The sequence below is a fragment of the Microtus oregoni genome, unplaced genomic scaffold, assembly GCF_018167655.1.
Source record: "Microtus oregoni isolate MIOR12 unplaced genomic scaffold, Mior012 000007F_ref0000211, whole genome shotgun sequence".
Lineage (NCBI taxonomy): Eukaryota > Metazoa > Chordata > Mammalia > Rodentia > Cricetidae > Microtus > Microtus oregoni.
The window spans coordinates 8,200,325-8,224,218 of record NW_024543066.1 but is presented as its reverse complement, the minus strand read 5'-3'; the positions used below and the strand labels follow the sequence as shown (position 1 = coordinate 8,224,218).

At 37.1% G+C, this 23,894-nt stretch overlaps 1 protein-coding gene across 1 annotated transcript in view; it reads left to right on the top strand.

Annotated features, from left to right (window-relative positions):
- The window catches only part of Ctnna3 (catenin alpha 3), a 1,347,523-nt gene that overhangs the window by 1,221,979 nt on the left and 101,650 nt on the right, over positions 1-23,894 (top strand). The window contains exon 15 of the mRNA XM_041655198.1: positions 12,294-12,475. Coding sequence (XP_041511132.1) covers positions 12,294-12,475 — 182 coding nt within the window. The remainder of the gene's footprint in view (positions 1-12,293; positions 12,476-23,894) is intronic.

The window sequence follows — 23,894 nt, the reverse complement described above, 5'->3', positions numbered from 1 at the left end:
TATTGATAGAGTTTTGAGATGTGCTAAGGCTAACATTACTTGCTTAAAGTAATGATTTTTGATTTCTTCTAGCATCATTCTTTATGCATTGTCTTACTTTAAAAAATTAATGTTTGCTATTTATTCTTAAGTTTAGGCTCATTAGTATTTTATCTGACAGTACAATCCAATATTTAATGTTTAATTGAGTGACTTTTCTTACATGATTTTATACATGTACCCATGTATAATGACCCTTATTACCTCTATTACCTTTGTATCTTCCAGTCCCCCAGACTCCACATAAAGATCCTTTACAATTTCATATCTAAATCATTTTGTTTTGTGACTCAGTGAGTTCCACCAGGGCCATCTGTATGATCATGGCTTTGGAAGTACCCATTGGCTGCAGCAATTGTTAACAACTAAAGAAACCATTGTTTGTGGTTTTAGCTGTACAATGGGCCACTCGTTCATTTGCATGATGCATGCTTCAAATATACCCAGAATATTAGAAGCCACACTTTTATCTCTATTCTACAACCTTGATAAAGTCAGAGAGGCTGAAATTTTGTTTTCACTTAACTTCTTGAGATTCTTTATCTTGCCCCTAAATACTTTGATGGATTTTTGCCAAATACACAACTGATAGACATAGATAATCTTAAAGCCATTTTAAATATTGAATTATCCTGATGGCATCTAACTGTCAAATATTAATATCAAGTGAAATGTATGTGATAGTAAGAACAGAAAGGTAGAAATAAAAAAAATGACTACAGAGGTAGTTTCAGTACAATGTGTGCAAAGTTCATGAATGATTTCAAAATTTTCACTATAAGAAATCAGTTTTATTTAAATTTATTTAATTATCAAACTATGAAAACTTGAACTAACTGTGGAAGTTAGGTCACAAATGAACAGATGCATCAATAATTATTGGTTGAGCAGAATCACCAAGAAATAATGTTTCTGTAATTTCCACAATAGCATAAGCTATTTTATGTTACATTTTAAAACCCATAACTTGGTAAATAGATAGTATACCATGCAAATTTTTAGATACCTCATAATCTATATGAACTTTATGTTACATAATCATGTACATAACATATAACCCTCAAAGACAGATGTGAATGTCTACAGGTATTTAATATGTAAAAACACAAAGAAAATGTGTTTAGAAATAGTAGCCATCTAAAACTTTTTTAAATTTTGCCTATTTTAGTGGGACAGTATTTATATAGTTTTTCATGACTTACATGAATAAAGTGATTAGTGGAATTTGTTTCCAACTTGTCGTTCATGCTCCCTTCCTTGAATAATTTGAAATCCTAAATATATAAAGTGTGCATCTTCTGCCCAGGACTCTTGCAGGCTCTTTGTCAGCCTGGGTGACAGTAGAGAACTTTGTGCAGCAGACATCACTTCATGCTGGAGGAGTGCACTGAAGGTGGTTCATGGCCTCAATTCTGATGAAACTCCACACTGTGCTGAAATAGAGCGCTGGGTGGGGGTGAGCTGCTATACGCGGGAAAGCTCATGTATAAACTTGCAGATCTCCAGTATCCTCCAGTTCCATCTCCTGTTTCATTTTTCTGTCCTTGTGCTCATACCAACACGTCCCCTGTCTACTTCCAACCAATTTACTGTAAACTGGGGCATGAAATTCAGGTATCTAAACTTATCTGTGGAGTGGAAGAGAATTTGATTTGAGTTACATGCTGTAATGAGTGGGTTCCTAGAGCTTGTTTGACTCATTTACAGTCTTCCCAATATTTATTTATTGAATTGCTCAAAAATTTATATACTCTCTGTTTGCATGGCATAGGCAACTATCAACACCCTGCAATAATGACTTCGGGAAGTACAATGCAATTGCATCTAAATTAGTTTCCAAATTGCAACAGCTAGCGTCCAAATAATTAATGTGTAGGTATTTAGATAAGGTGTAAAGTTTTTAATGTACTTTTGTTGTGTATTAAATAAAAGTAAATAATATATATATATATATATATATTATGAAATTTATAGAATAGTTTTAGACTCCTTGCAGAGTAAACATTGCACCCTGCACGAAGGACCATATTCTGGGTCAGCCAGGATTGAGCAGTTGGAAGTCACTTTATGAGGGGATTGAGACACAAGTGGTAACGCTCAAGGAACCCTGATGTCGATTACAAGGATAAGAAAGATACTTTTGAAGAAGTATCTAGAAATGAAAAACTGTTAAAAAAAAAGAAAATGAGAGAAAAGGTACAGTTAACAGCATCTGATGATTGTTTTCATGGAACAAAAGCCATCTTGTGGAAAACAGATTGAAAACCCTCCTCTCAGTTCTCTCAGTTCCCTAGTATTGAGTCCAGACTGTCATATAGCAAGAAAGGAGAGGGGACATGAAGAATTGCCTAATAGCTAGCAATTGCCAAAACCATAACAGAGTGCCTCAGAGAGGAGTGCATGTCTGTTATTAAGAGAGATAAGAAAAAGATTTTAAAAGTGCGAAAGATATAGATAGCTTCAAAAATTAAAAAGAAAATACCATAGCTAGTCATATCTGATGAGGTCATTGTTGTACTGAGATAGTCTGGACTTGGCTTTCTTAGGAAGACAAATACAGTATTCCTGTTTCCCCAGAGAAGCTGATCGGGGCATTAGTAATTGCCTCATGCTACTAAATTCACCAAGATTGTAATGCATGTAGTATAGCATCCATTTAAGAATACTATTTGCCAGGATTTATTCTCCATGCCCTGATAATTGGTTTTGGAAGTGAAATATAATGGTTCCACTGTTTGGGGTTTTTCTGAAAGACTTCAAAGTAATTTAAAACATTGTAGCTTTTCACATCATAATATTATTATAGTCAAGTCCAAACACTATGGATGCCATCATATTGAATAAACTCAATAATCATCTCCTAACATTGTGTGATATCCAGCCTGTATTCAGTCTCTACATCTATAGCCCAAATGTGTTTTGTGAATTTTATATTTCCCTGAAAGCTAGATACAAACTGTCTTCACTAATAACTGTTTTATAGAAAGTAAAAATACTTGAATATTTGAAAGGCCATGTTTTTTAACAAGAGAGGGATTTACACTTGACCTCTATGGACATAATTTCCATGGTTGTGACATGTATATTACTATACTTTAACATACTATGATCATTTAAATTGTATATTTCAATTAATAAAATTCAAAATCTGTGTTTCTTGGATAGGCGACTATAAAGTCATGAGATGTACCTAGGAATTAATTGTCCATAAAAATGTTTATAGTTAAGGAAAAAAAGTAATAAAAATAGAATGGCTTATATTTAAAATTAAATATCACATATTCTCCTATCCTGCTTAGTAATATTTTAAGATCATTGACCTCTCTGGGACATACAGGTTCTTAATTGTTCAGTGTGTGAAATATATCAGTGTGTCTTGTTGGTAATTGGGTGAGTATATCAAACTTAGTATTTCTGTCATCTTTGTGATTGTGGGACTCATTTGCTCAGTTTGACTTTGGTGTGCATCTTGGCTCTGTGAGGTGGGACAAGTGAACAGTGTGCCGTCCGTTCCTCCAAAGATTTTTAAAGTCTTTTAGGCTAGTTTAAATATCTTCTGTGTTCTGTCGGTAAGCACCACTTACCAAAGACCTTCATACTTCTGGTACTATTGTCTCTATGCATGCACATAGCTTTCATCTGAACAAAACTCATTTGTGAGTTAATTATTGCTCAATACACTGAGATTTAGAATGGTTAAGTTTCTATATGAGTCACACTAGTTGACATTAAGGTTGAGTGAAGATCTATATGACAATTCCTACGTTTTTCCTACTATGACATCTTCCCCTTATCTTTCATTTTTAAATGGTTATTTATTTATTTATTTATTTTATTTGTGCGTCTGTTTGGGGAGATGTACCCATTTCTGTTTGTATAAGCATGTCAATAGAGGGCGTAGGATGGTTTGGAGCTAGAGTAATAGGCATTTTGCAGCATCCGGCCTGACAAGTGGATGCTGGGATCTGAATTCCAGTCCTGATTGGACATCAAGCACACTAATCAAGAAGCTCTCTCCCAGCTCTTTCCTTACCTTCCACAGGTGTAATAAAATCATCCAGCAAGAAAGCATTTTATATAGAAATGATGAGTATAATGAAGAATAAAATATCCAAGTGGACAGGAAAAAAAAATCAAGAAAACACATTTGAAATCCTCCTGTTTGTAGAAGCTTTATATTAGGCTACAGTGTAAGCCACACAGAAAAGTATAAAAATCTGTACTTGTAATATTGTGGACATATGCTTCTTTAGGTCTTGGATTGTTGATTTTATCTATTTGAAATTGAATTCGGGTTCTCATGCATTTGAACTAAACTACCACTCAACTATTTCTCTAGCATCCCATATTTTTATATTAGTTTTATTCAAAAATCAAGGTCTTACTAAGTTATCTAATTGACTTTGAATTTATTGTATAGCCTAGAACAACCCTAGACTTATGATCCTCCTTTATTGTCCTGTCAAGTGACTGAGATTATGGCTTGTTCTACCAGGACAAGCTAGCTTGCAAATAGTCATATTAATAACTCCCCTAATTGAAGTTATTTATTATCAATTATGCTCTTATTTTCAGAGAACTTATATTCTAAGGAAGAATATGAAAAAATCAAAAGAATAGAAAAAGCTATTGTTAACGGTGGTTCTTTCTTTAAAGACTTTGCTTTAGGAAGTTGTATTTTTGTCTTCATTAATGATTAGGTTATAACAAAGAACACCATAAACATCTACAAGCAAAGAATTGGTAGGTAGGGAAATCTAAGTTCTACATAGATGGGAAGCAAAAGAAAGTGCTATGTACTGTTCAATTAGGCCTAGAAAGATGATAGAACTTAGTCAAATAAAGGTGAAGAAGGAGAAGAGGATAAGAGCTGGGCGGTGGTGGTGCACGCCTTTAATCCCAGCACTCGGGAGGCAGAGGCAGGTGGATCTCTGTGAGTTTGAGGCCAGCCTGGTCTACAAGAGCTAGTTCCAGGACAGGAACCAAAAGCTACGGAGAAACCCTGTCTCAAAAAACCAAAAAAAAGAGAGAGAGAGAGAGAGAGAGAGAGAGAGAGAGAGAGAGAAGAGGATAAGAAAATACTAAATGAGATATACCTGAAGATGGTTTTTTTTTTTTTTTTTTTTGGTTTTTCGAGACAGGGTTTCTCTGTAGCTTTGGAGCCTGTCCTGGAACTCCCTTTGTAGACCAGGCTGGTCTCGAACTCACAGAGATCCGCCTGTCTCTGCCTCCCGAGTGCTGGGATTAAAGGCATGCGCCACCACTGCCCGGCACCTGAAGATGTTTATATGTAACAACGAGCAGAATTGCTTAGCTGGAGGCAAGGAGAGTGTGGATGTAAGAAAAAGAAATGAGAGAAAGATTACTAATTGCCTTGTGACACTCGAGTTTCACATCTGTTTATATACACAGAAGAAACGCTAGAAGATATATTGCTAAAGAAAGAACTAAAATTACTCATTGCCCATCAAAGAGAAAAATGTGATATCTTCAAAACCGTGAGAAACACAAAACAAAGGATGTCTGTTTACAGAGTGGAATACTGTCCAGTTATCCAGTGGAATACCCGCCTGTCTACACAGTGAAGTAGTGAAGTCCCTGCTTGTTTACACAGTCCAATGCCATCCAGTTTACAAAATGAAATACCACCCAGTTTGGAGAGGGGCACTATCCTTTTTACACAATGGAGAACTGGCCTGTTTACATCCTGAAGCACTTGCTTGTATATGTAAGATATTGGAACACTGCAGTTAACCAAGGGTAGTGCTGTCCGGTTTACACAGTGGGGTACCATTCCATTTACACAGTGAAATGCTAGCCTGTTTGCACAGCAGAGTATTGTCCTGTGTACACAGTGGAGTACCATCAATGCAGGTCAACAAGCAGAACATAAATATGTGCATTACTTAGTAGCAGATCAGATATGAGTTCTCAACATGGAACAGCAAATACAAGTTCATAGATTGTGAATTCATGGTTATTTATCTATGGGTTCAGAAATCTAGATACTGAATGTCTTTCTAGGAGATCATTAGATAAAGATAGTTAAAGGCTTACAGGGCATCAGTCATGTGTATTATTGGTTCTGTTGCTAGGGTCATAGATTTTCTCTAATTGTGAAAATAATTCCAGAGAAATAGTCAGTCACCCCATGTAATAAGACACCAACTGGTATTCTGATATCAAATGATCCGTGCTGGAACACACATGAGAGTAATATTCTAAAGACTGAGCAGGTTGTATACACACACACACACACACACACACACACACACACATAGGTAGTAATAGTGAGTGAAAGAAAAAGCCATCAATTTGAAAAAGAACACAGAGGGATATACACAATGTGTTGAAGGGAGAAGAGGGAAGGGGAGATTGTTGTAATTTAATTTCCAAAACATAAAATAAATAATTAAAACAGTTCCAATGATAAATTTATTACCTAAATATTTTCCTATATTATACTGTTAAATAAATGTTAAGAATTGTAAAATTGAAGTAAACATTTCAGTGAAAGAGGAAACTAACGCCAGAAAGTAGAGCTGGAAATACATAGGATGAGATGGACACACAAGGAAATGTGACAGATGACAGGGACATGATGGCTGTCCTTAGCAGAACAGAATAATAAAGAAAAGCAAGGTTTGCATTTCCTGAGGTTTCTAGCCCATATGGAAAACTTATTCTGAGAAACGTCAATCAAATATGTAGATTTGTTTGGCTTGGTTTCCTCTTTCTTATTCTGTGATTAAATATTTCTAAGTATGTGACACTCAACGCAGTCTAGGAAAGAAGGAAGCGGTGGAGACTGCAGAGGGAAAACTGATTCTGTGAAGAGCATGTGCTGGAGAATACCTCCATGGACAGTGTGGATGTTTTGGTGCATTTTGGGTGACATTGCTCATGTTTGTTGCCATGGTAATAGAAGAAGAATTCCTGGCTACGCTTTATGGTTTGAATCCTGGTTCAAACATTGTCCGACACTAGACTCTTATTACATTGCTTAGTCCTCTTAGAGATATTTATTTTCCCCACGAGTAAATTGGAATAACCCTAGTACTTACCTAATGTGGCTTTTATGAAGATAGGACCTCAAATAAAGAAACAGTGCCTACCGAGAGTTTGGCACAAGTCACTGACAATTATTTTCATCGTATTTGGTTTTAAGCCCCCAAGTCGATACACAATGTGTAGTAATGGGGCGGCAGGGCTTCGTTCCCAGCACCCCGGCCGCCTGCCCGGCTAGCTTATGCTCTGAAATAACAACACACAAACTGTATTCATTTAATCACTGCTTGGCCCTTCTGCCCTAGCCCTTACTGGCTAATTCTGATATCCCGATCAATCCATCTCTAATAATCGGTGAGCAACGGTCTTACCGGGAAGATTCTAGCCTAGTCCATCCTGGGTCGAGCTTCATCCCGGGAGCAGGGCATGGCGTCTCTCTCAGGCATCTGCTGCTGAGAGGAGAGCTTTCGAGCCTCTGAGCTCACTTCCTCTTCCTCCCAGCATTTTGTTCTGTTTACTCCTCCCACCTATCCTCTAACCAATAAAATGGGCCAGGGCAGTGCCTTTATTAGCCAATGACCTTCCTCCATCAACAATGCAGTATCATTCATATGGCACGAAACTACAAAGCTATTTGCATCAGAATTCTTTTTTTGTAGACACTGAGCCTAGACCTTTAGATACCTGTCTATATATGTCAGAATTGCTACTTGACCTCAATTGTCTTAAGCATCATTCCTGTTTATTTCATACCTTGTACAAAATAATTCAAAAAGCATTTTTTTTAAAAAAATCTAGAATCCTCAACATCAAGTATTCTCTTGGATTTTACTTTTAAATTTTGCTAGTGATTGAAATTGATTGATGATATTTAATAAATTATTCATAGATCCACTTAAACCCTTCAGTTAAAGTGTCAGACAGTAATTTAATCATCCATTATTGTTTCTTTCCTGTACACAGAAAAACTAGAATCCTCCAGAAACTCAATTTCACAAACTCTGGTTCAACCTCTGACCATTCTCTTGTCAGAGCCGAAAGTCATTTGGTTGTAACTCGCCGTGTGAACTGAGAGTATGTCAGATGTAACCTATGAGTTTCCTGTCTGTGACACTTACCATTGCCATGGTGTGCAATTATCCACTGGGCTCCCTCAGGAGGAGGGAGGAAGTTGTAGTTACTGTCATTTTGTTTGGGGAAACTTACTTAAGGGGATTAAGGACTTTCTGGAGATCATATAGGAGATCAATGACACCCATAAGAATAGAACTTAGGACACCCTTGTCCACATCCCCACCTTAATATTTTATTATGTCATTAGTGAATAATTTTCACTAATATTCTGCTATCGACTCCGCACTATGGATTATTCTGGTTACCGGCATCTTGTCGTTACTATTGCTATGATAACACACCACGGGTAAAAGCTGCTTGGGGAGGAAAGGGTTAATTTTATTATATACTTGTTGGCAGCCCATCCCTGAGGGAGGTCAGGGGCAGAAACTCAAGGAGGGCCAGAACCTAGAGGCAGGTACTGAAGCAGAGTCTTTGGAGCAGTGCTGCTTTGGTGGCTTGCCCCTTACGTATCGCTCAGTCTGCTTTCTTTTTCTTTTTTTATCTGTAGTGAGGCTTTTTTAAAAAAATTATTTATTTATTTATTTATTAAAGATTTCTGTCTCTTCCCAGCCACCGCCTCCCATTTCCCTCCCCCTCCCCAATCAAATTTTCCTCCCTCATCAGCCCAAAGAGCAATCAGGGTTCCCTGCCCTGTGAGAAGTCCAAGGACCACACACCTCCATCTAGGTCTAGTAAGGTGAGCATCCAAACTGCCTAGGCTCCCACAAAGCCAGTACGTGCAGTAGGATCAAAAACCCATTGCCATTGTTCTTGAGTTCTCAGTAGTCCTCATTGTCCGCTACATTCAGGGAGTCCGGTTTTATCCCAGGCTTTTTCAGACCCAGGCCAGCTGGTTTTGGTGAGTTCCCGATAGAACATCCCCATTGTCTCAGTGTGTGGGTGCACCCCTCGCGGTCCTGAGTTCCTTGCTCGTGCTCTCTCTCCTTCTGTTCCTGATTTGGACCTTGAAATGGAAGAATGGATGAAGAAAGTATAGAATATATACATATTAGAGTACTACTCAGCAGTAAAAAACAAGGACTTTGTGAATTTTGCATGCAAATGGATGGAAATAGAAAACACTATCCTGAGTGAGGTAAGCCAGACCCAAAAAGAGGAACATGGGATGTACTCACTCATATTTGGTTTCTAGCCATAAACAAGGGACATTGAGCCTATAATTAGTGATCCTGGAGAAGCTAAATAAGGAGAACCCAAAGAAAAACATATAGGCATCCTCCTGAATATTAACCTTCATCAGGCAATGAAAGGAGACAGAGACAGAGACCCACATTGGAGCACCGGACAGAAATCTCAGAGTCTGCTTTCTTATACAGGTCAGGAGCTCCTGCAGTATTCCCTGAGTGCCGGGCCTTCTCACATTAATCCTTAATCAAGAAAATGCTTCACAGATTTACCCACAAGTCAATCAGATAGAGACATTTTCTCAGTTGAGAGCACCTCTTCCCAAATGACTCTAGCTTGTGTCAAGCTGGCAAATAATAATAATAGTAATAACAACAACAATATATCCAGCACAGCCAACACCACAGAATCATTACCTCTCTTACCTCTCAGATATAGGTTATACACAGATGCCTCTGCTGAATCTATTCACGGTTATTAGTACTTGAATGTATAAACATTTTACGAGAAGAGAAAAATAATGACCAGTATTCAAGATGGAGAAAACCTATTTCTATTTCCAAGCTCGTTTAACAGGTTGATAGCTTACAATTTACTTAACATGCTTGTTATTACTTTTGATTCTGGTAGTAGTGAACTGTGTCTTCGTTTATGTCCCTTGCCATATGCCAGCAGTAGGAAAAGCTGCTTGGCTTTTAACACTCTGTGTGGGACACATTTCCTAAGAGAGAAAACAGAGGGGGGAGAAACTACTTTTGGTTGCTAAGAAAGCAAAATTGTATAGCACAATAATTAAAAATCTAGCCTCTGGGCTGAGGAGATGGCTCAGCGATGAAGAGCAGGCACGGTTTCTGAGGAAGACATGAGTTCAGTTTTCAAATGTCAGTCATAACAGCTCCGTGGGGACTTTAACCTCTGTCCCTTACAGCCACTGTCACATATGTGCTTAAACACATCCACACATAAACACCCCCTGCACCCTCTCCACGTACACAAATACACATGCATAATTAAAAATAAAATACATCTTTAAAAAAATTCTAGTTCCAGGAAATTTAACCTTAGTCTTTAAAGGAAATTAAATGAAAAATAAAAATGTGCTGGAAATATGAATATAACATAGATAAGTTTTCTTTTGAATAAGGAATATGTCTTTTGTTGAACGCTTAATACAGGTAAGGCTGATGCTAAGGAATTTTAAGGAAACCACACCAGACAGCCTTATAGTAGAGGTCAAACAAAATATCCTAAACCTGTGAGTCTTAATGGCATTAAGTGGAGATCAAAGGTTAGGCTAATAAGAAACTAAAAGTAAATGACAGATTTGTATTTGTATTGATTTGTATTTTTTTGTATTTTCTACTTACCATTATTTTAATTTTTTAAAAGACATGGGTTCTTTATGTATCTCTTGCTAGCCAAGAACACACTAGGTAGACCAGGGTGGCCTCAAACTACTAGAGACTTCTGCCTTTGCCTCTTGAGTGCTGGGACTAAAGTTGTGTCCCATCACAACCGGCCTAATTTCTTTATTTAATTTAGCTAAGAATATTTTGTTATTATACAGTATTGATCCAATGAGAAATGTTTTTACTATTTGAACCTAATATTTAGGAAATCACAAAATTCCCTGATATTTCTTTCCCATTAATAGGTGCTCATTCCCTAGGATCCAGAAACACATATAGATATCATATTTTCTATGTAAATACTCTAATAAGAAACTTCAACATTCATGTTTTGTCTTTTTCAAAATACGTCCTTTTCCACCTACATATACCTACTACTAGAAAATATCTGATATTCTAGTGTGTGTTAATATGTATGTATGTGTATGTGTCCATGGATGTATCTGTGTGCATGCCTGTGTCCATACATATGTCTCTATGTGTTATATTTGAGTGTGTATTTGTATGTGAATGCATTTGTGTGTATGTGTGTGTTGCCAGGATTGGACGTAGACCTAACTATTTAACAATATAATTGCATGGACAGCTTCATGAGATTTTATGATCTTTGAAATATCAAACCATTTTCATTTCAGGATTCTCTCTTTCTCTCTCTCTCTCTCTCTCTCTCTCTCTCTCTCTCTCTCTCTCCCTCTCTCTCTCTCTCTCTTCTACTTGACAAAACTAAGAAATTCCAGGAGCTGAGGTTGAGAGTTCAGTGGTGTTTGAGTTTGCATGGTTTCCTACCAAAGCCTCATTTCAGATGCAATGGGAAGATTCAATTTGCATGCTGTTAAGATTGTAACATAGCCACGGAGTGCTATCATTCCAAAGCAGATAATGTTTGCTGCTTGAGCAGCACCTTTGGATCTGGTATGCTAATGAGGGAGGATGCCCTTCATAAATCCTGCCCTTCACTCTTATTCTTCCATGGGCACAGTGTATATGCTAACTTGGATCTGAATGTTTTGAATAGATTAGATATATTTATATATCATCTATAATTTTAAATAAGCACATGCAATTGTTTATAAATGTACATACATTGCTTAAGGGTCTATATGTTTGTGTGTATATATATATACATATATATACACACACATAAGTAGACATAGTGTCATTTCAAGTAGATTTTGTTTAACTTTAACTTTTGAAGTGTTCTATTAATACAATTAAAAGTAAATTAAGAATTTGCATTTAAACAAGTGTGATACTTCAGATTCGTTTATAATCAATTTAAAATTTTGACATACTAGAAGAATAGTAGCAGGCTATTTTATACAGGAGAATTAAAATATCAGATACCAGTGTCAAGCTTTCTTACCTCAAATGTAACTGTATAGCTTGAGAGCAAATATTTAAAATTGTGTAGGTTTTTCCATTTGAATCCAATAGGAAGTTTCAGATTGGGTGACTTAAACTTTAGGTATCTTGATGTTAAATGAAGTATTTGTATAAATGTTCTGTAGCGAATGCTTTTTCCTAAGATGCTGCCTTGGCAGAGGAGTGATTTTAAATTGAATTATCACGTTTCAGGCCAAGATGACTCAACTGCCTGAGGCAGAAAAGGAGAAAATTGCCGAGCAAGTGGCTGATTTCAAAAAGGTGAAGAGCAAGTTGGATGCTGAGATCGAGATATGGGATGACACAAGCAATGACATCATCGTTCTTGCCAAGAAGATGTGCATGATCATGATGGAGATGACAGACTTCACAAGGTAATTGCGTGGGATACGAGGCACGATAACTGGTGATGGCTACGTATTTGCCACATTGCTGAAATTTCTGAGTTTCTCTGAGTGGTAAGGGAAATGTAAATATGGAATTAGAAAGTTACAGAGGCAGAATCCCAGAATTGTGGTCAATATAGTACCATTTCTTTTGATGCCACTACCTCATACTCTCTTACCAAAATATTGTGCAACCATAATGCATAATGATGGCTATGAAGGAATTATGCACTTTATACATAGTCAAGAAGCAATATAAGGGTTTTAAAATGTTTTTGAGACTTTGTGGTAGCACAGTAAGACTGTCCTTATTCTCTGTAGAGTCATTATGGCAGTGGGACACTGTACATATATCCTGAAAATTGAAGGGACTTCAAGGTCCTCTTCCCTTATCCCTGTCTGCTACACTGGACTTAGGTCCGGTGACTGCTGGATGCTCACTTGAACGTGAGAATTTCCCAATGAGTGAAAAACTGACACTTGCCATCAATATTTTGTAGCTCTATAAAGAGACTCAGATACTTGTTTTCTCCATTTTCTGGGGCTGCTATTCCTTTACCCTCATTAATTGTACCCAGTTCGGTGTGGTAGGGGTGGTGAATAAAACTGTGTGAGAAATACTCCAGTTTGATGCTTAGATGTTGCAGAGGCCCAACTTTAAAAGGCCTCCCCACAGAGAGAAAAGGGGATCACGGAAGGGGATCAGAAGCCAAGACTAAGCAAAATGAGGAGAAAATGGCAATTGTGGCAGTCCTTGAGGAGGAGATGGCCAAATGCGAGCAGGTGCAGTTTATGGAACCCAAGGTCAAGGACCCCGACTCACTTGCCTGAGACCTTTGTGTAGGATTGCTGTAAACATGTGTGCTCAATGAGGAAACCCTCTCCGTGGTGCTGACCTATTTGGGGAGCGCTTTGATGACGATGTTGGTCTCTGTTGTTGTCGGAGAATGCTTTTATGAAAATTTCCCTTAGTTACTCACAAGCTGAAATCTACTTACTGGAATATTCCAGTGAGTGACTCTTGTCAACGTCATTCCATGTAACCAATGAGAACAGTTCTATGTCTGGGGTTTGGTTCTTCACAGGCCAAAAATTTGCCTAGCTGCTGAGTTTACATTGAAAGTTGCCCTGTGAGTCCTATGCATGTGGAAAGTAATCCAGATAGTGAGGAGACCCTTACCCTCACTTCAGAATATTTCTCCTGGGAGGAAACTTTCCAGGAAGTGATGAGGTCTTCACTAAAGGCAAAATCTTCAAGAAAATGTCTCTTGCAGTTGCCTAGCTACCTACACCCATCCTTTAGGGGAATGGAGGTCATTAAGGGAAGCAGAATGTTGAAGAACAGGTTGCAAATGTCTTCACATAATTAACCAAAGAGCAGTAAGATGTGCAATGCTTCTCTTATCGGTTGCTGAAGAATACAAAATTGCAACGTAACGAAATTTAGTTAGTCTTCATGAAGCTGTTAAAGTCACAGAGCAGAAAACTACCCCGTGAAAGGCATATTACAGGTATGAAACTGTTATATCACAATGCACTACATGCCAAACGACTTTATGATGAAATAATGAATAAGTGCAATTTTAAATAATAATTGATTGGTAGCACACACTGCTTTTCATTGGTAAGACTGAGAACAAATTTCTAAGTGTTATATACAAGAAGTAGAAAATTGAATGACCTAAACATTATTTCAATTCATAGTTCTAAACAACACTAAATTGAAAATGTAACATGGTAAACATTGTAACAAGGACTAGCTACAATGTGTTTGGGTTTTTATTTAAATGATAAAAGAGAGATGCACATAAATCACTACTTTTCAGTGGTTTGGCTACTAAATATTTGAAGATACTTAATGCAAAAGTAAGTGAGATAATTGTCCAGTTGTTCAAAACCTTTTGAAAAGTCAGCATAGAAAGTGTGGTGGGAAAAGAACGCTCAGTAGATGCCTTAATTTGGAGTGTAGTATATGCTCATCATCTGTGAGCCCTGTATCTGACCTTTAGTTAACTTCAGGTAATGAACTTGCAAGGGACAATCTGAAACAAGACTTTAATAATTAATTCAACCAATATTATTGGTTGATTTTGTTTTTACTTAATGTGTAATTAAATTTAGTTTCAGACAATTTTACATGCACGACCTGCTTACCACTCACATTCCTCACTTCCCTCCCTCCCCTATGCATTTCCCTCCTCCCCATAAGTTAGTCTCTCACATTCGTGTTTGATCAATATGTTTTGCTAATTGATATTCACCAGGGCATTCTCTGTGAACTTTGAGTGATCTGTTGGGCCTTAAAGACTGAGCAGTGGGTATCCAGATAAAGACAGAGACTTCCTTCTTGCAACAAGGAGCAGTGGAATACTGTGTGTGATAGTAACCTTGTAGTCACTCTCCCCAGTGCCATCTATGTAAAAATAGGATGAGCTCATGGGTAAAGAAGAGTATATTAAAACAAAAGAAAATTCTTTAAAAGGACTTTAATGGAATATATTCAATGAAAAAGGAACGTATCTGACCTATTTTGTGAAACAATTTCCTGTTGATGCTTTGTTTCGTCCAAAAATTATCTTCTAAAGCAGAATTTGATTCCATTTTTTATTCCATTGAATGAAAAATCCACTTTTCAAAGCTAAAAGAGAGTAAAGATGCCACTCCAAATTTCACTGGAAAGTAAGAAAAATAAACATACATTATACATAGCATTTCATTATGAATGTCCCTCAGTTATCAGCTTCTATTTTTCCCATTTAAACTCTTGTAAGCCTTTTTTCTAGTCATAGCCTGTTGTTTGATAATACCCTCTCATTCCTTTTTATGCACAGAATAATTGAGTTTTGGTCTATACTTCAGTGGCTACAGGCAGAAATTCTAACAGTCTTTATCATGGTGTCTCTCTGCCTTTCTACATTTTTTACCATGTGTGTTTCTCTTTCTCCCTTTATCTCCATTTCTTCTAGTCATTGAACATATATATATATATACATATATAATATAGGCTTATATAATATATAGTTTTATATAGGAACCAGTACTATACCATAATATTAAGCAATAATATATTTTGAAGTTTCATCGTGAATGATTTAATCATAATTTAAGCTTTCTAAGATTTACTGATGTTATATAACAAATATGGAATTATTTTTTGAAAAACAGTTTCTCATTTAGTTTGGATTGGCCCCTAAGCTAGTAGCAGTTAACCATATTTCAACTATTGCGTACAAACTTTCTCTAAATAAGGAGGGAATTAGCTTCCTGTCATAAAAAATAACGCTTTTGGCACACAGAATTTCACCTTTATAAGCTGTACAAAATAATGTATATTTAAAACTTCTGTGTATGATTTTGTGTTCGATTGTATGTCAGTGTTCTATTGCTAGGAAGAGATACCATGATCATGGCAACTCTTATAAAAGAAAGCATGTATTTGGGGCCGACTTACAGTTTCAGATGGTTAGTCCATTGTCATCACAGCAGGAGACATGACACCATGCAGGTATATATGGTGTTGGAGAGGTAGCTGAGAGTTCCACACCTGGATCCGCATTCAAATCGATGAGCCTAATAGGGCCATTCTCATTCAAACTACCACCAATATGTACATTGAATTTCAGTAAATCTGTTGCTGGTCCTTTGCCATTAGCAGGTATCTATGAAGGTACTGCTGAAATGACACTAGATAAAGCACAGAAACAAAGAGGGTCCAAACAGAGCAAATGCTGCAGTGCTAAATGCAGCTCCGGGTCATGGTGCTTCTTAGCACTGATGGTTAGAAACATAAAGCCACAGGGCTTAAAACTGAGGACTTCAGTGGACTTTGGCTTTTGAGGGAACAGGAAATGTGAGATAATTTATCAGTGATGCTCTCCTCTTTGGGAAATACTACTAACCTCAAAGAAATGGCAGAAAATTATAACACATACCAAACATTTTATCCTAACTACTGCCCAAAATGTTAGTCATTAGAAAAGGAGGCGTTCATGGTACTGAAGGAAGAGAACGTCCTTGGCCTTGGCCAGGAGTAGGAAAATTCCTGGTCATGAGACGGCAGGAGAATGTAAGAGAGTACTGCAGGTGAGAAGCCGCTCATCACATATCCCATTCCTCCATGAAACAAACACAGAATTGAAAATAGCACTGTTGTACAACAATTCTAAAATAATCAAAATTTAGAATCCCATCTACCTGCCTCTTTCTACTGATAAGAGTAGATGTAGATGTACATTCTATAAACACATATTAAAAATCAAAATGAAGAGACATGAGCCAGAAAGAGATAGTGGGGAGAAGGATACAAAGATTTAATAAAAATTAGGGGAAAATGCCCAAAAGCTAAAATGGTATTTAGTGAGAAGTTATCAAGCATTCAAAGAGGAAAAGAGTCAAAGAAACATTTTCTAAGACTCACTAAAGAAGACAAATAAGACATTTAAGCAAACTGCTATGTGCATTTGGACAACTGGATTCAATGTCTGTTAGATAAGGATAATGAAGTAAAAGACGAGAGGGAAAGAGGTTGAAATGACATGAAAGCGAAGATGATCCACACTAATACAATGAAAGTTTTGAGAAGTAAGAACAGAATAACGCTTAGGAATAAATAAAAACTTTGCATATATAAACTGAACCTCAATTTGCATATCAAAAGTCTTACCCATAGCTATCCTTACTAAACCCAGTTTTTATAAAATGTATCACACACATATGTATGTGAGAGGACATGAGGAAGCAACTTGAATACTAACTCAGGGCCTGAAACCCCTCTTGCCACAAAGGCAGATAACTATATTGTGTCTTTTCTCATCCTTGTAAACACTGCTGTGTGGCAGATAGACTGCTTTTATCTTTGTATATAGCTTACTGAATTGTTCTGCCGATTCTGAGTTAGGCCACTTCTGTTTCTTTTAGTCTATTATACTGCCTGTCCTAAATTCTAATTTATAAAAGATCAATATGAGCATTTGCTTTGCTGTTGCTATTTGAGGTCTTTCATGGTATTATTTTTATGAGATCTTTATTTCTTTTATTTATCTTAGTTCTAACTTAACTCCCCATTGTTTAGAGTATAACATCTGCCTTGCCCTCTCCTATTCCTCATTAACCCCTATTCTGTATCTTCTTTGAATTAAATTATGCTGACTATTGTTATATTATTGTGTAGTGTTTACATTCTCCTAATTAGTATATCTGAAGCATTCTTACTTAGTCTATAGGTCGATTCTGAAAGGCTTTGTATAATATTGATATAATTAACCTAGGCAGGAAACACACATGAGAACATACACTTACAGCAGAAAACGGAAATAGATTTTCATCTAGTCTAATGTATCTATGCAATTATATGGAAAATGCAATTCAGTGGAAAGAAGCCTTAAATGATCCACAGCAAAATATAAGGCAGTCATTTGGCAATAAGAAGACTCATTTCCACTCACCAAGGATCAGAGTGGATGTTCAGACTGGTTACACCCATTTATGTGGCATATAACTCTGGAGAAAACAGGAAAACATCCCAAGACACAGAAGTCTGTGCTTTTTGGTTATTTATTTTGTGAGAAAGTTTCATGAATTCAAGCTAACCTTGAACACACTATGTACCCAAGACTGTCCTTGAACTCTTGTGTGGATGAAGGTGACCCTGAACTCTTGCTCCTCCTGCTTCCACAACCAGACCAGCTGGGTCAGTGGCATGTGTATTGTGCCTGTTGGCAAACATATGTGAAGCTATTGACAGAGAACCAGGATTCCATGATGAAAGAACATTTCAGTGATTGTAAAGAAAGTACATCATGCAAAGAAGGATGCAGGGCCAGTGTTAAGAAAACTTCATGGAGGAATCAGGGAAGAGCTTCACTTAAAGCCCCCAATTAAGCCCATGACTGCTAGTGTGAGTGATTGGCAGTTTATTGCTGTCTTTTGCCTGAATGGTTTCATTAAGTGGTAAGATGGAGAAGATGACTTCCTACAAGACGTGTACCAAAGAGTGACAGATGCTTTCAAAACCCTCAAATCAGTTACTTACAGAAGAAAAGTGGCCAGCATAGATTCTTAAGATATCGGAATGCTTTAATGAATATATTTTAAGTGTCAAGAAAAGAATGAGAAGAGATATGAGACTATGCTCAGAGAATGAAGAGCTAAAGTCATCAATGAGACAGAAAGACAACATAAACAATGAAAAGAGAAATCCCCAGTAATGAGCCTGATGATGATGATGATGGTGATGATATGATGGTGATGATGATGACGACAAGAGGTATGAGCATGAATCTACATAAATATCTAGGGCTAGTTCTCTAGTATGACCTGAGCATCAGAGAGAAATTTCAGGATCATCTAGTGTGCAGGCTAATTGAGTCAACCATTGTCATTATTTGGTAAGATCCTTGTCTACTGTTTTTTCAGTTGCCTCAGTTTTGAATTATCTAGTTCACTTTTCCCACATATCTATCCTATACTAAGAATTAGTTGTATAAAATATTTCTTTGACATCTACTCAGATTTTTAATGAAGACACATAATAGATTTATATACATTCAATGTATATTAACATATATTAGCTAATATAAAATTATTATAAAGCAAAGAAATTATAAAAGCAAAACAGCCAATAACGTAACAGGAGTTTTAAAACAAACACAAACATTCTACAAAAAATTGAGGTTTAACGTCTTGAGTCTTTTGTTTCACTTGCTTGTTAAATTACCTTTCCATTTTAAAATTCAAGGTTGTAATTTCAACTCTTCCATGCTATTAAGAAGAAACAGAGTCAAGGTATTAGTTACTTTTCGTCACACTGATCATATACATGACACTTGACTTCTTAAGGGAGTTGATCTGATCCTGCCAGCGGTTTCAAGGGAACCCGATGGTGGAAATGCACCATTATAGTCTGGGTGGCAGAAGCTTGCCACTTCTGCTGTTGCTCACTGCTCTCCAGATAAAAAACAGACAACTTGAGCAAGAACCAGAAGTTAATTATCACCTTCAAAGCTCACACAGAGAGACCTGCTAACTAGGCCATACTCCCAAACACTCTGTACCTTTCTATACCCATTGAGGACCAAGTTAACTCTTACTTTTTCTATGGTCCAGCTTGAAGGAGAACAGAGGGAGTCTGCTTCAGCCTGGGGTCTTAGTCAAGTAAAGATGTACACCTTGCATTTCTGGTCTATTAAACTACTAGATTCCAAATTGCATTATTGGAAATTCTAGCCAGGAAAAAAAACTTAATTAAAATGGAAGAAGCAAGGCTGATTAAATAAGTTAGAATGAAAAACGTTTTGTTATTTGTGGATTGTCCCTGGGAACACAACAGTGCAGACAAAGGCACTATTTTAAGTGGCAGACTCTACTAAATAGGGAGGGAGCTTGGCAAAGCTGGAAGGAAGTGTTCCAATGCCTTCTGATTCCTGCAATTAGAATCAAGTTTTAAACAACTGCATTATGATACATTGTTTTTTAATTTCCAAGGAATCTCCATAATAATAAGATCATCAATTACCAACAATACATCACCACCATCACCAATCAATTTATTAGAGAAGGTAGAAGCTAAAACGGAAATTGAAAAATGGAAAAGAGATTTTGAGAGGAAACTTTAAATTACAATCTCACTAGAAGTTATGTCCACACACCAGAATTTATAATACAGATATAAAGTAAGTAATCTTTTTGAACTATTGAACCCATATAATATGTAAAAAGGCCACAAAAAAGGTCTTTCCTGTAACACAGAAGCACACAACAATCAGTTTTTCTAGAAACAATGGAAGATGAGAGAGACGATCTCTCTTTTTCTCTCCGAAAAAAAAAAATTTAAAAGTCATCAGTAAGCCAGATGACTTTAAGAAGCAATGTGTGATGGCTTCCATTTGCTGGATAACACTGATATATCGAACACAGGGAGAAGGCCAGTTGTGTCAAAATGGCACGATGACTCTTTTAGCCATTCTTTAAATTTTATTTTGAGATTGTATTGTATCACAGTTCTTCAATCCTTTCCTCCCTCCAAACCTTTCCATATACACCTCCCTGCTCTCCTTCAAATTCACGACTTCCTTTTAAGTCATGTGTTATTGCATACATATATGTATTTCTACACACACACACACACAGACACACACACACACACAGAGACACACACACACACGTTCCCTAATATAATCTGGTGAGCTTTCAGCATGCAGTTTGGTATGTTTATTGTCTACTGGTGTCCCTTTGGTTCAGCTAATGTTCTCGTTGATGTGACTTTACGAGTGAGTATAGCTTCTGATACTACTAGGATCGCACAGCACACCCCCTGACCTTCCAACTCTTGCACCCCTTGCACCCCTTCCATCCCCTCTTCTGTAATGTTCCCCGAGCTGTAGTTGTGCAAATGTCTGCATCTGCATCTCTTGAGGCTAGGGTCCACAGCTGTGTAAATTGATGGGTTGTGGTATGTAATGGTGGCTCTAATAGAGAAAGACCTGAAAATGTAAAGACAGGCAATAAGTTACATATCTACATAGGTTTGTTTTCACTATTTTAACCATTTTAATTACATTTGAGACTAACTGTATGTATGAGGAATAGAATAAACAGATTTTTATACATACTCTAAGGAGAGGATAGTGGTGTGTTAGTGTTGCCTATAATTCTGGGCTAGTAGGAGTTTATATAATAACGGACCTGCTAGAAGGAATACATGAAGATTATTGATAGGTTTTTATGACTAGGACTCATAGGAAATTGTTTTGGGAAGTAGAAGAAAGAGCAAAGTCAGGGCATGTCATACGAGAAGGGCAACTTTAGACTCTAGATTCACACCCTCGGAATGAAGAGCCTTGACAAAAAGCAATGTCTTACCGAAATACTTTTAATCTAGTTTGAAGGCATCCTGGTATATCAGTACTTCTGAGGATGTTGTGAACAAAAGCTAGGGTGTTATAAGAGAATTCACAAGTACACTGAGTGAGAACACATTGGAAAATAGACCCATTTCTAGTTCTGCTGAAGCTAAACATGGAAGGATTCTCACAGTCTATAGGTGTCATTGCCAAAGGCATCTGCAAACAGGCTTATTGTGTGTCCGCACAGCAACAAAGGGAGAACTGAAAAATGAATTTTAGACTCTGAAAAATCTCTCCAACTTCACCCAAATCCAGAGACATCGGAACTTTGCTTCACATAGTCTGTAAGAAGCCTGCCATTGTTTAAAATTAAATGCAATATTTTTTATTTTATTCCTTTCTTATGTCCTCTTTTTAAAAGATTTCTTTTCTTGGATGCAATGTTTTCTCTGCAGTTAAATTTAGTAATGTGTGTGTGTGTGTACGCGCACAATTGCACATGTGAACATTTGTGCACGCGCATATGCATACACACGTGCACACACATATACACTCATACTTTTACCCACAACAATTTTTCAGCACAATTGTTTTCACTGTATGACTATAAAACTATGTAACTATAAAGGTAGACATGAGAGGGTGGAGGCCATAGTAAGTAATGTGATATTTAACATCAAATAGTCTGTCATTTGACACATACTATGTCCTGCACAAATATTAATTGGCTACATATACTAGATAAAAATAGTTAATATATATATATATATGCTACTTTTTATTTCTCTGAAATGCTGTTTTCAATAGTGTGTAATAGCTAACCAATGAATGTACAGATCTCCCTACAATAAAAATGACTGTTTTGTCAGACAGGGGAGCACACACAGAGACAGCTGACCCAAGCTCGAGGGAGCTCACAGTCATTAGACGAATAGCTAGGGAGCCTGTATGGGACCAACCTAGGTCCTCTGCTTGTGGGTGACAGTTGGGTAACTTGGTGTGTTTGTGGGGCCCCTGGCACATGAGCTGGCTTTTTGGAATCTTTTCTCTCTAATGGGATGCCTTGTTCAGCCTTAATGAGGGGGAGGAGTTTAGTCCTGCTTTGTGGACTTCCTTGGGAGGCCTACCCCTTTCTGAATGAAGAAGGAGGAAGAATAGATGGGGAGGGGTTGATAAAAGGAACATGGAGAGGAGAAATAGAAGCAGAGGAGGGAGGGAAAACTATGGTTAGTATGTAAAAAAATTAAAAATTAATAAAGAGGAAAATGTGGAGAGCCAAGAAAAAGAAAAGCAAACGTTTTCTTGATACAATTTATTTATTTATTTTACATTCTGATCTCAGTTTCCCCTCCTTCCTCTCCTCCAATACCCTACCTCCACCTTGCCTCTTCCCCATCTTAATCCACTTCTCCTCTGTTTCTCTTCAGAAAAGGGCAGATCTCCCATAGGTATCAACAAAGCATGTCATATCAACTTGTGGTAAAACTAAGCACCTCTCCTTGTATTAAGACTGGGCAAGGCAGTGTAGTATGAGGAATAGGTCCCCAAGAGCCAGCTAAAGCATTAGGGAAACTCCTGCCCCATTGTTAGGAGTCCCACAAGCAAACCAACTATACATTAATGACTGCATCCTGCAATTCATTGTTGAAAAGCTACATGACAGAAATGAAAACAAATTTTAAATTACATCTGAAAATTAAGAAAAAATAAGAATACAGAAACGATAGATCAGTGGATAAAAACAGTTTCTGTCAAGCTTCTTCCCACTCTGGAATGGAAGGTAAAACAGTGCTCAGGCCATAGAAGTGAGGACGTGAGGTTGGATATTTAGCTGATGGAAGATCAGGATGAGGAGAACATTGATTGTAACCAGGGTCGCAAAGAACCTTTTTAAAGACTGTCCCTAGGGACCTACTTTTACCAGATAGGTCACAGAGTTCCAATAGCCTCCCTAGACACCAGACACAGCCAGGGAATAAGGACTCAAAATAAAAAGTTCTGTGGACGATATTAGATTCAAACCATAACATTCATAGTTTACACGAGACGTGAAGAAAGTGTGAATTTAGATATTTATGTTACTTTGACCTCCTGAAACAGGAAGCCCATTAGGAATTATTAGCATTGGAGAAATGTACTTATTATGATGTTTAAATATTAAAATATTTAATTGTTTTAGGATCTATATCAATAAAACAGACACTGCTTATTTGTATGATGATTTTTAAATTTAATAATCTAGCTGTTAATAGATATCAACTTCCTAATGATTGACTCTGTTTCCTGGATGAATATGGATAATCACAAGGTTACTCAAAGGCCTCTGAAGTATTGCCCCTTAAAAGATGTCAAATAGTTTTTAGTGTGTGCCATATACCCTACGGATAATTTGTATGATAATGTCATAACTTTCCCTCAGTTTTGTTTAGTTATCCAAGACGAATGTCCTGTGCTATGTTTTCCAAAATGGTTGGAGGCACCTTCTTTTGTTCAGTTAACTATTAAAGCCAGATATTACTATGGTAAATTTATACCCATGATACCCTGAGACTCTTGAGCAATAA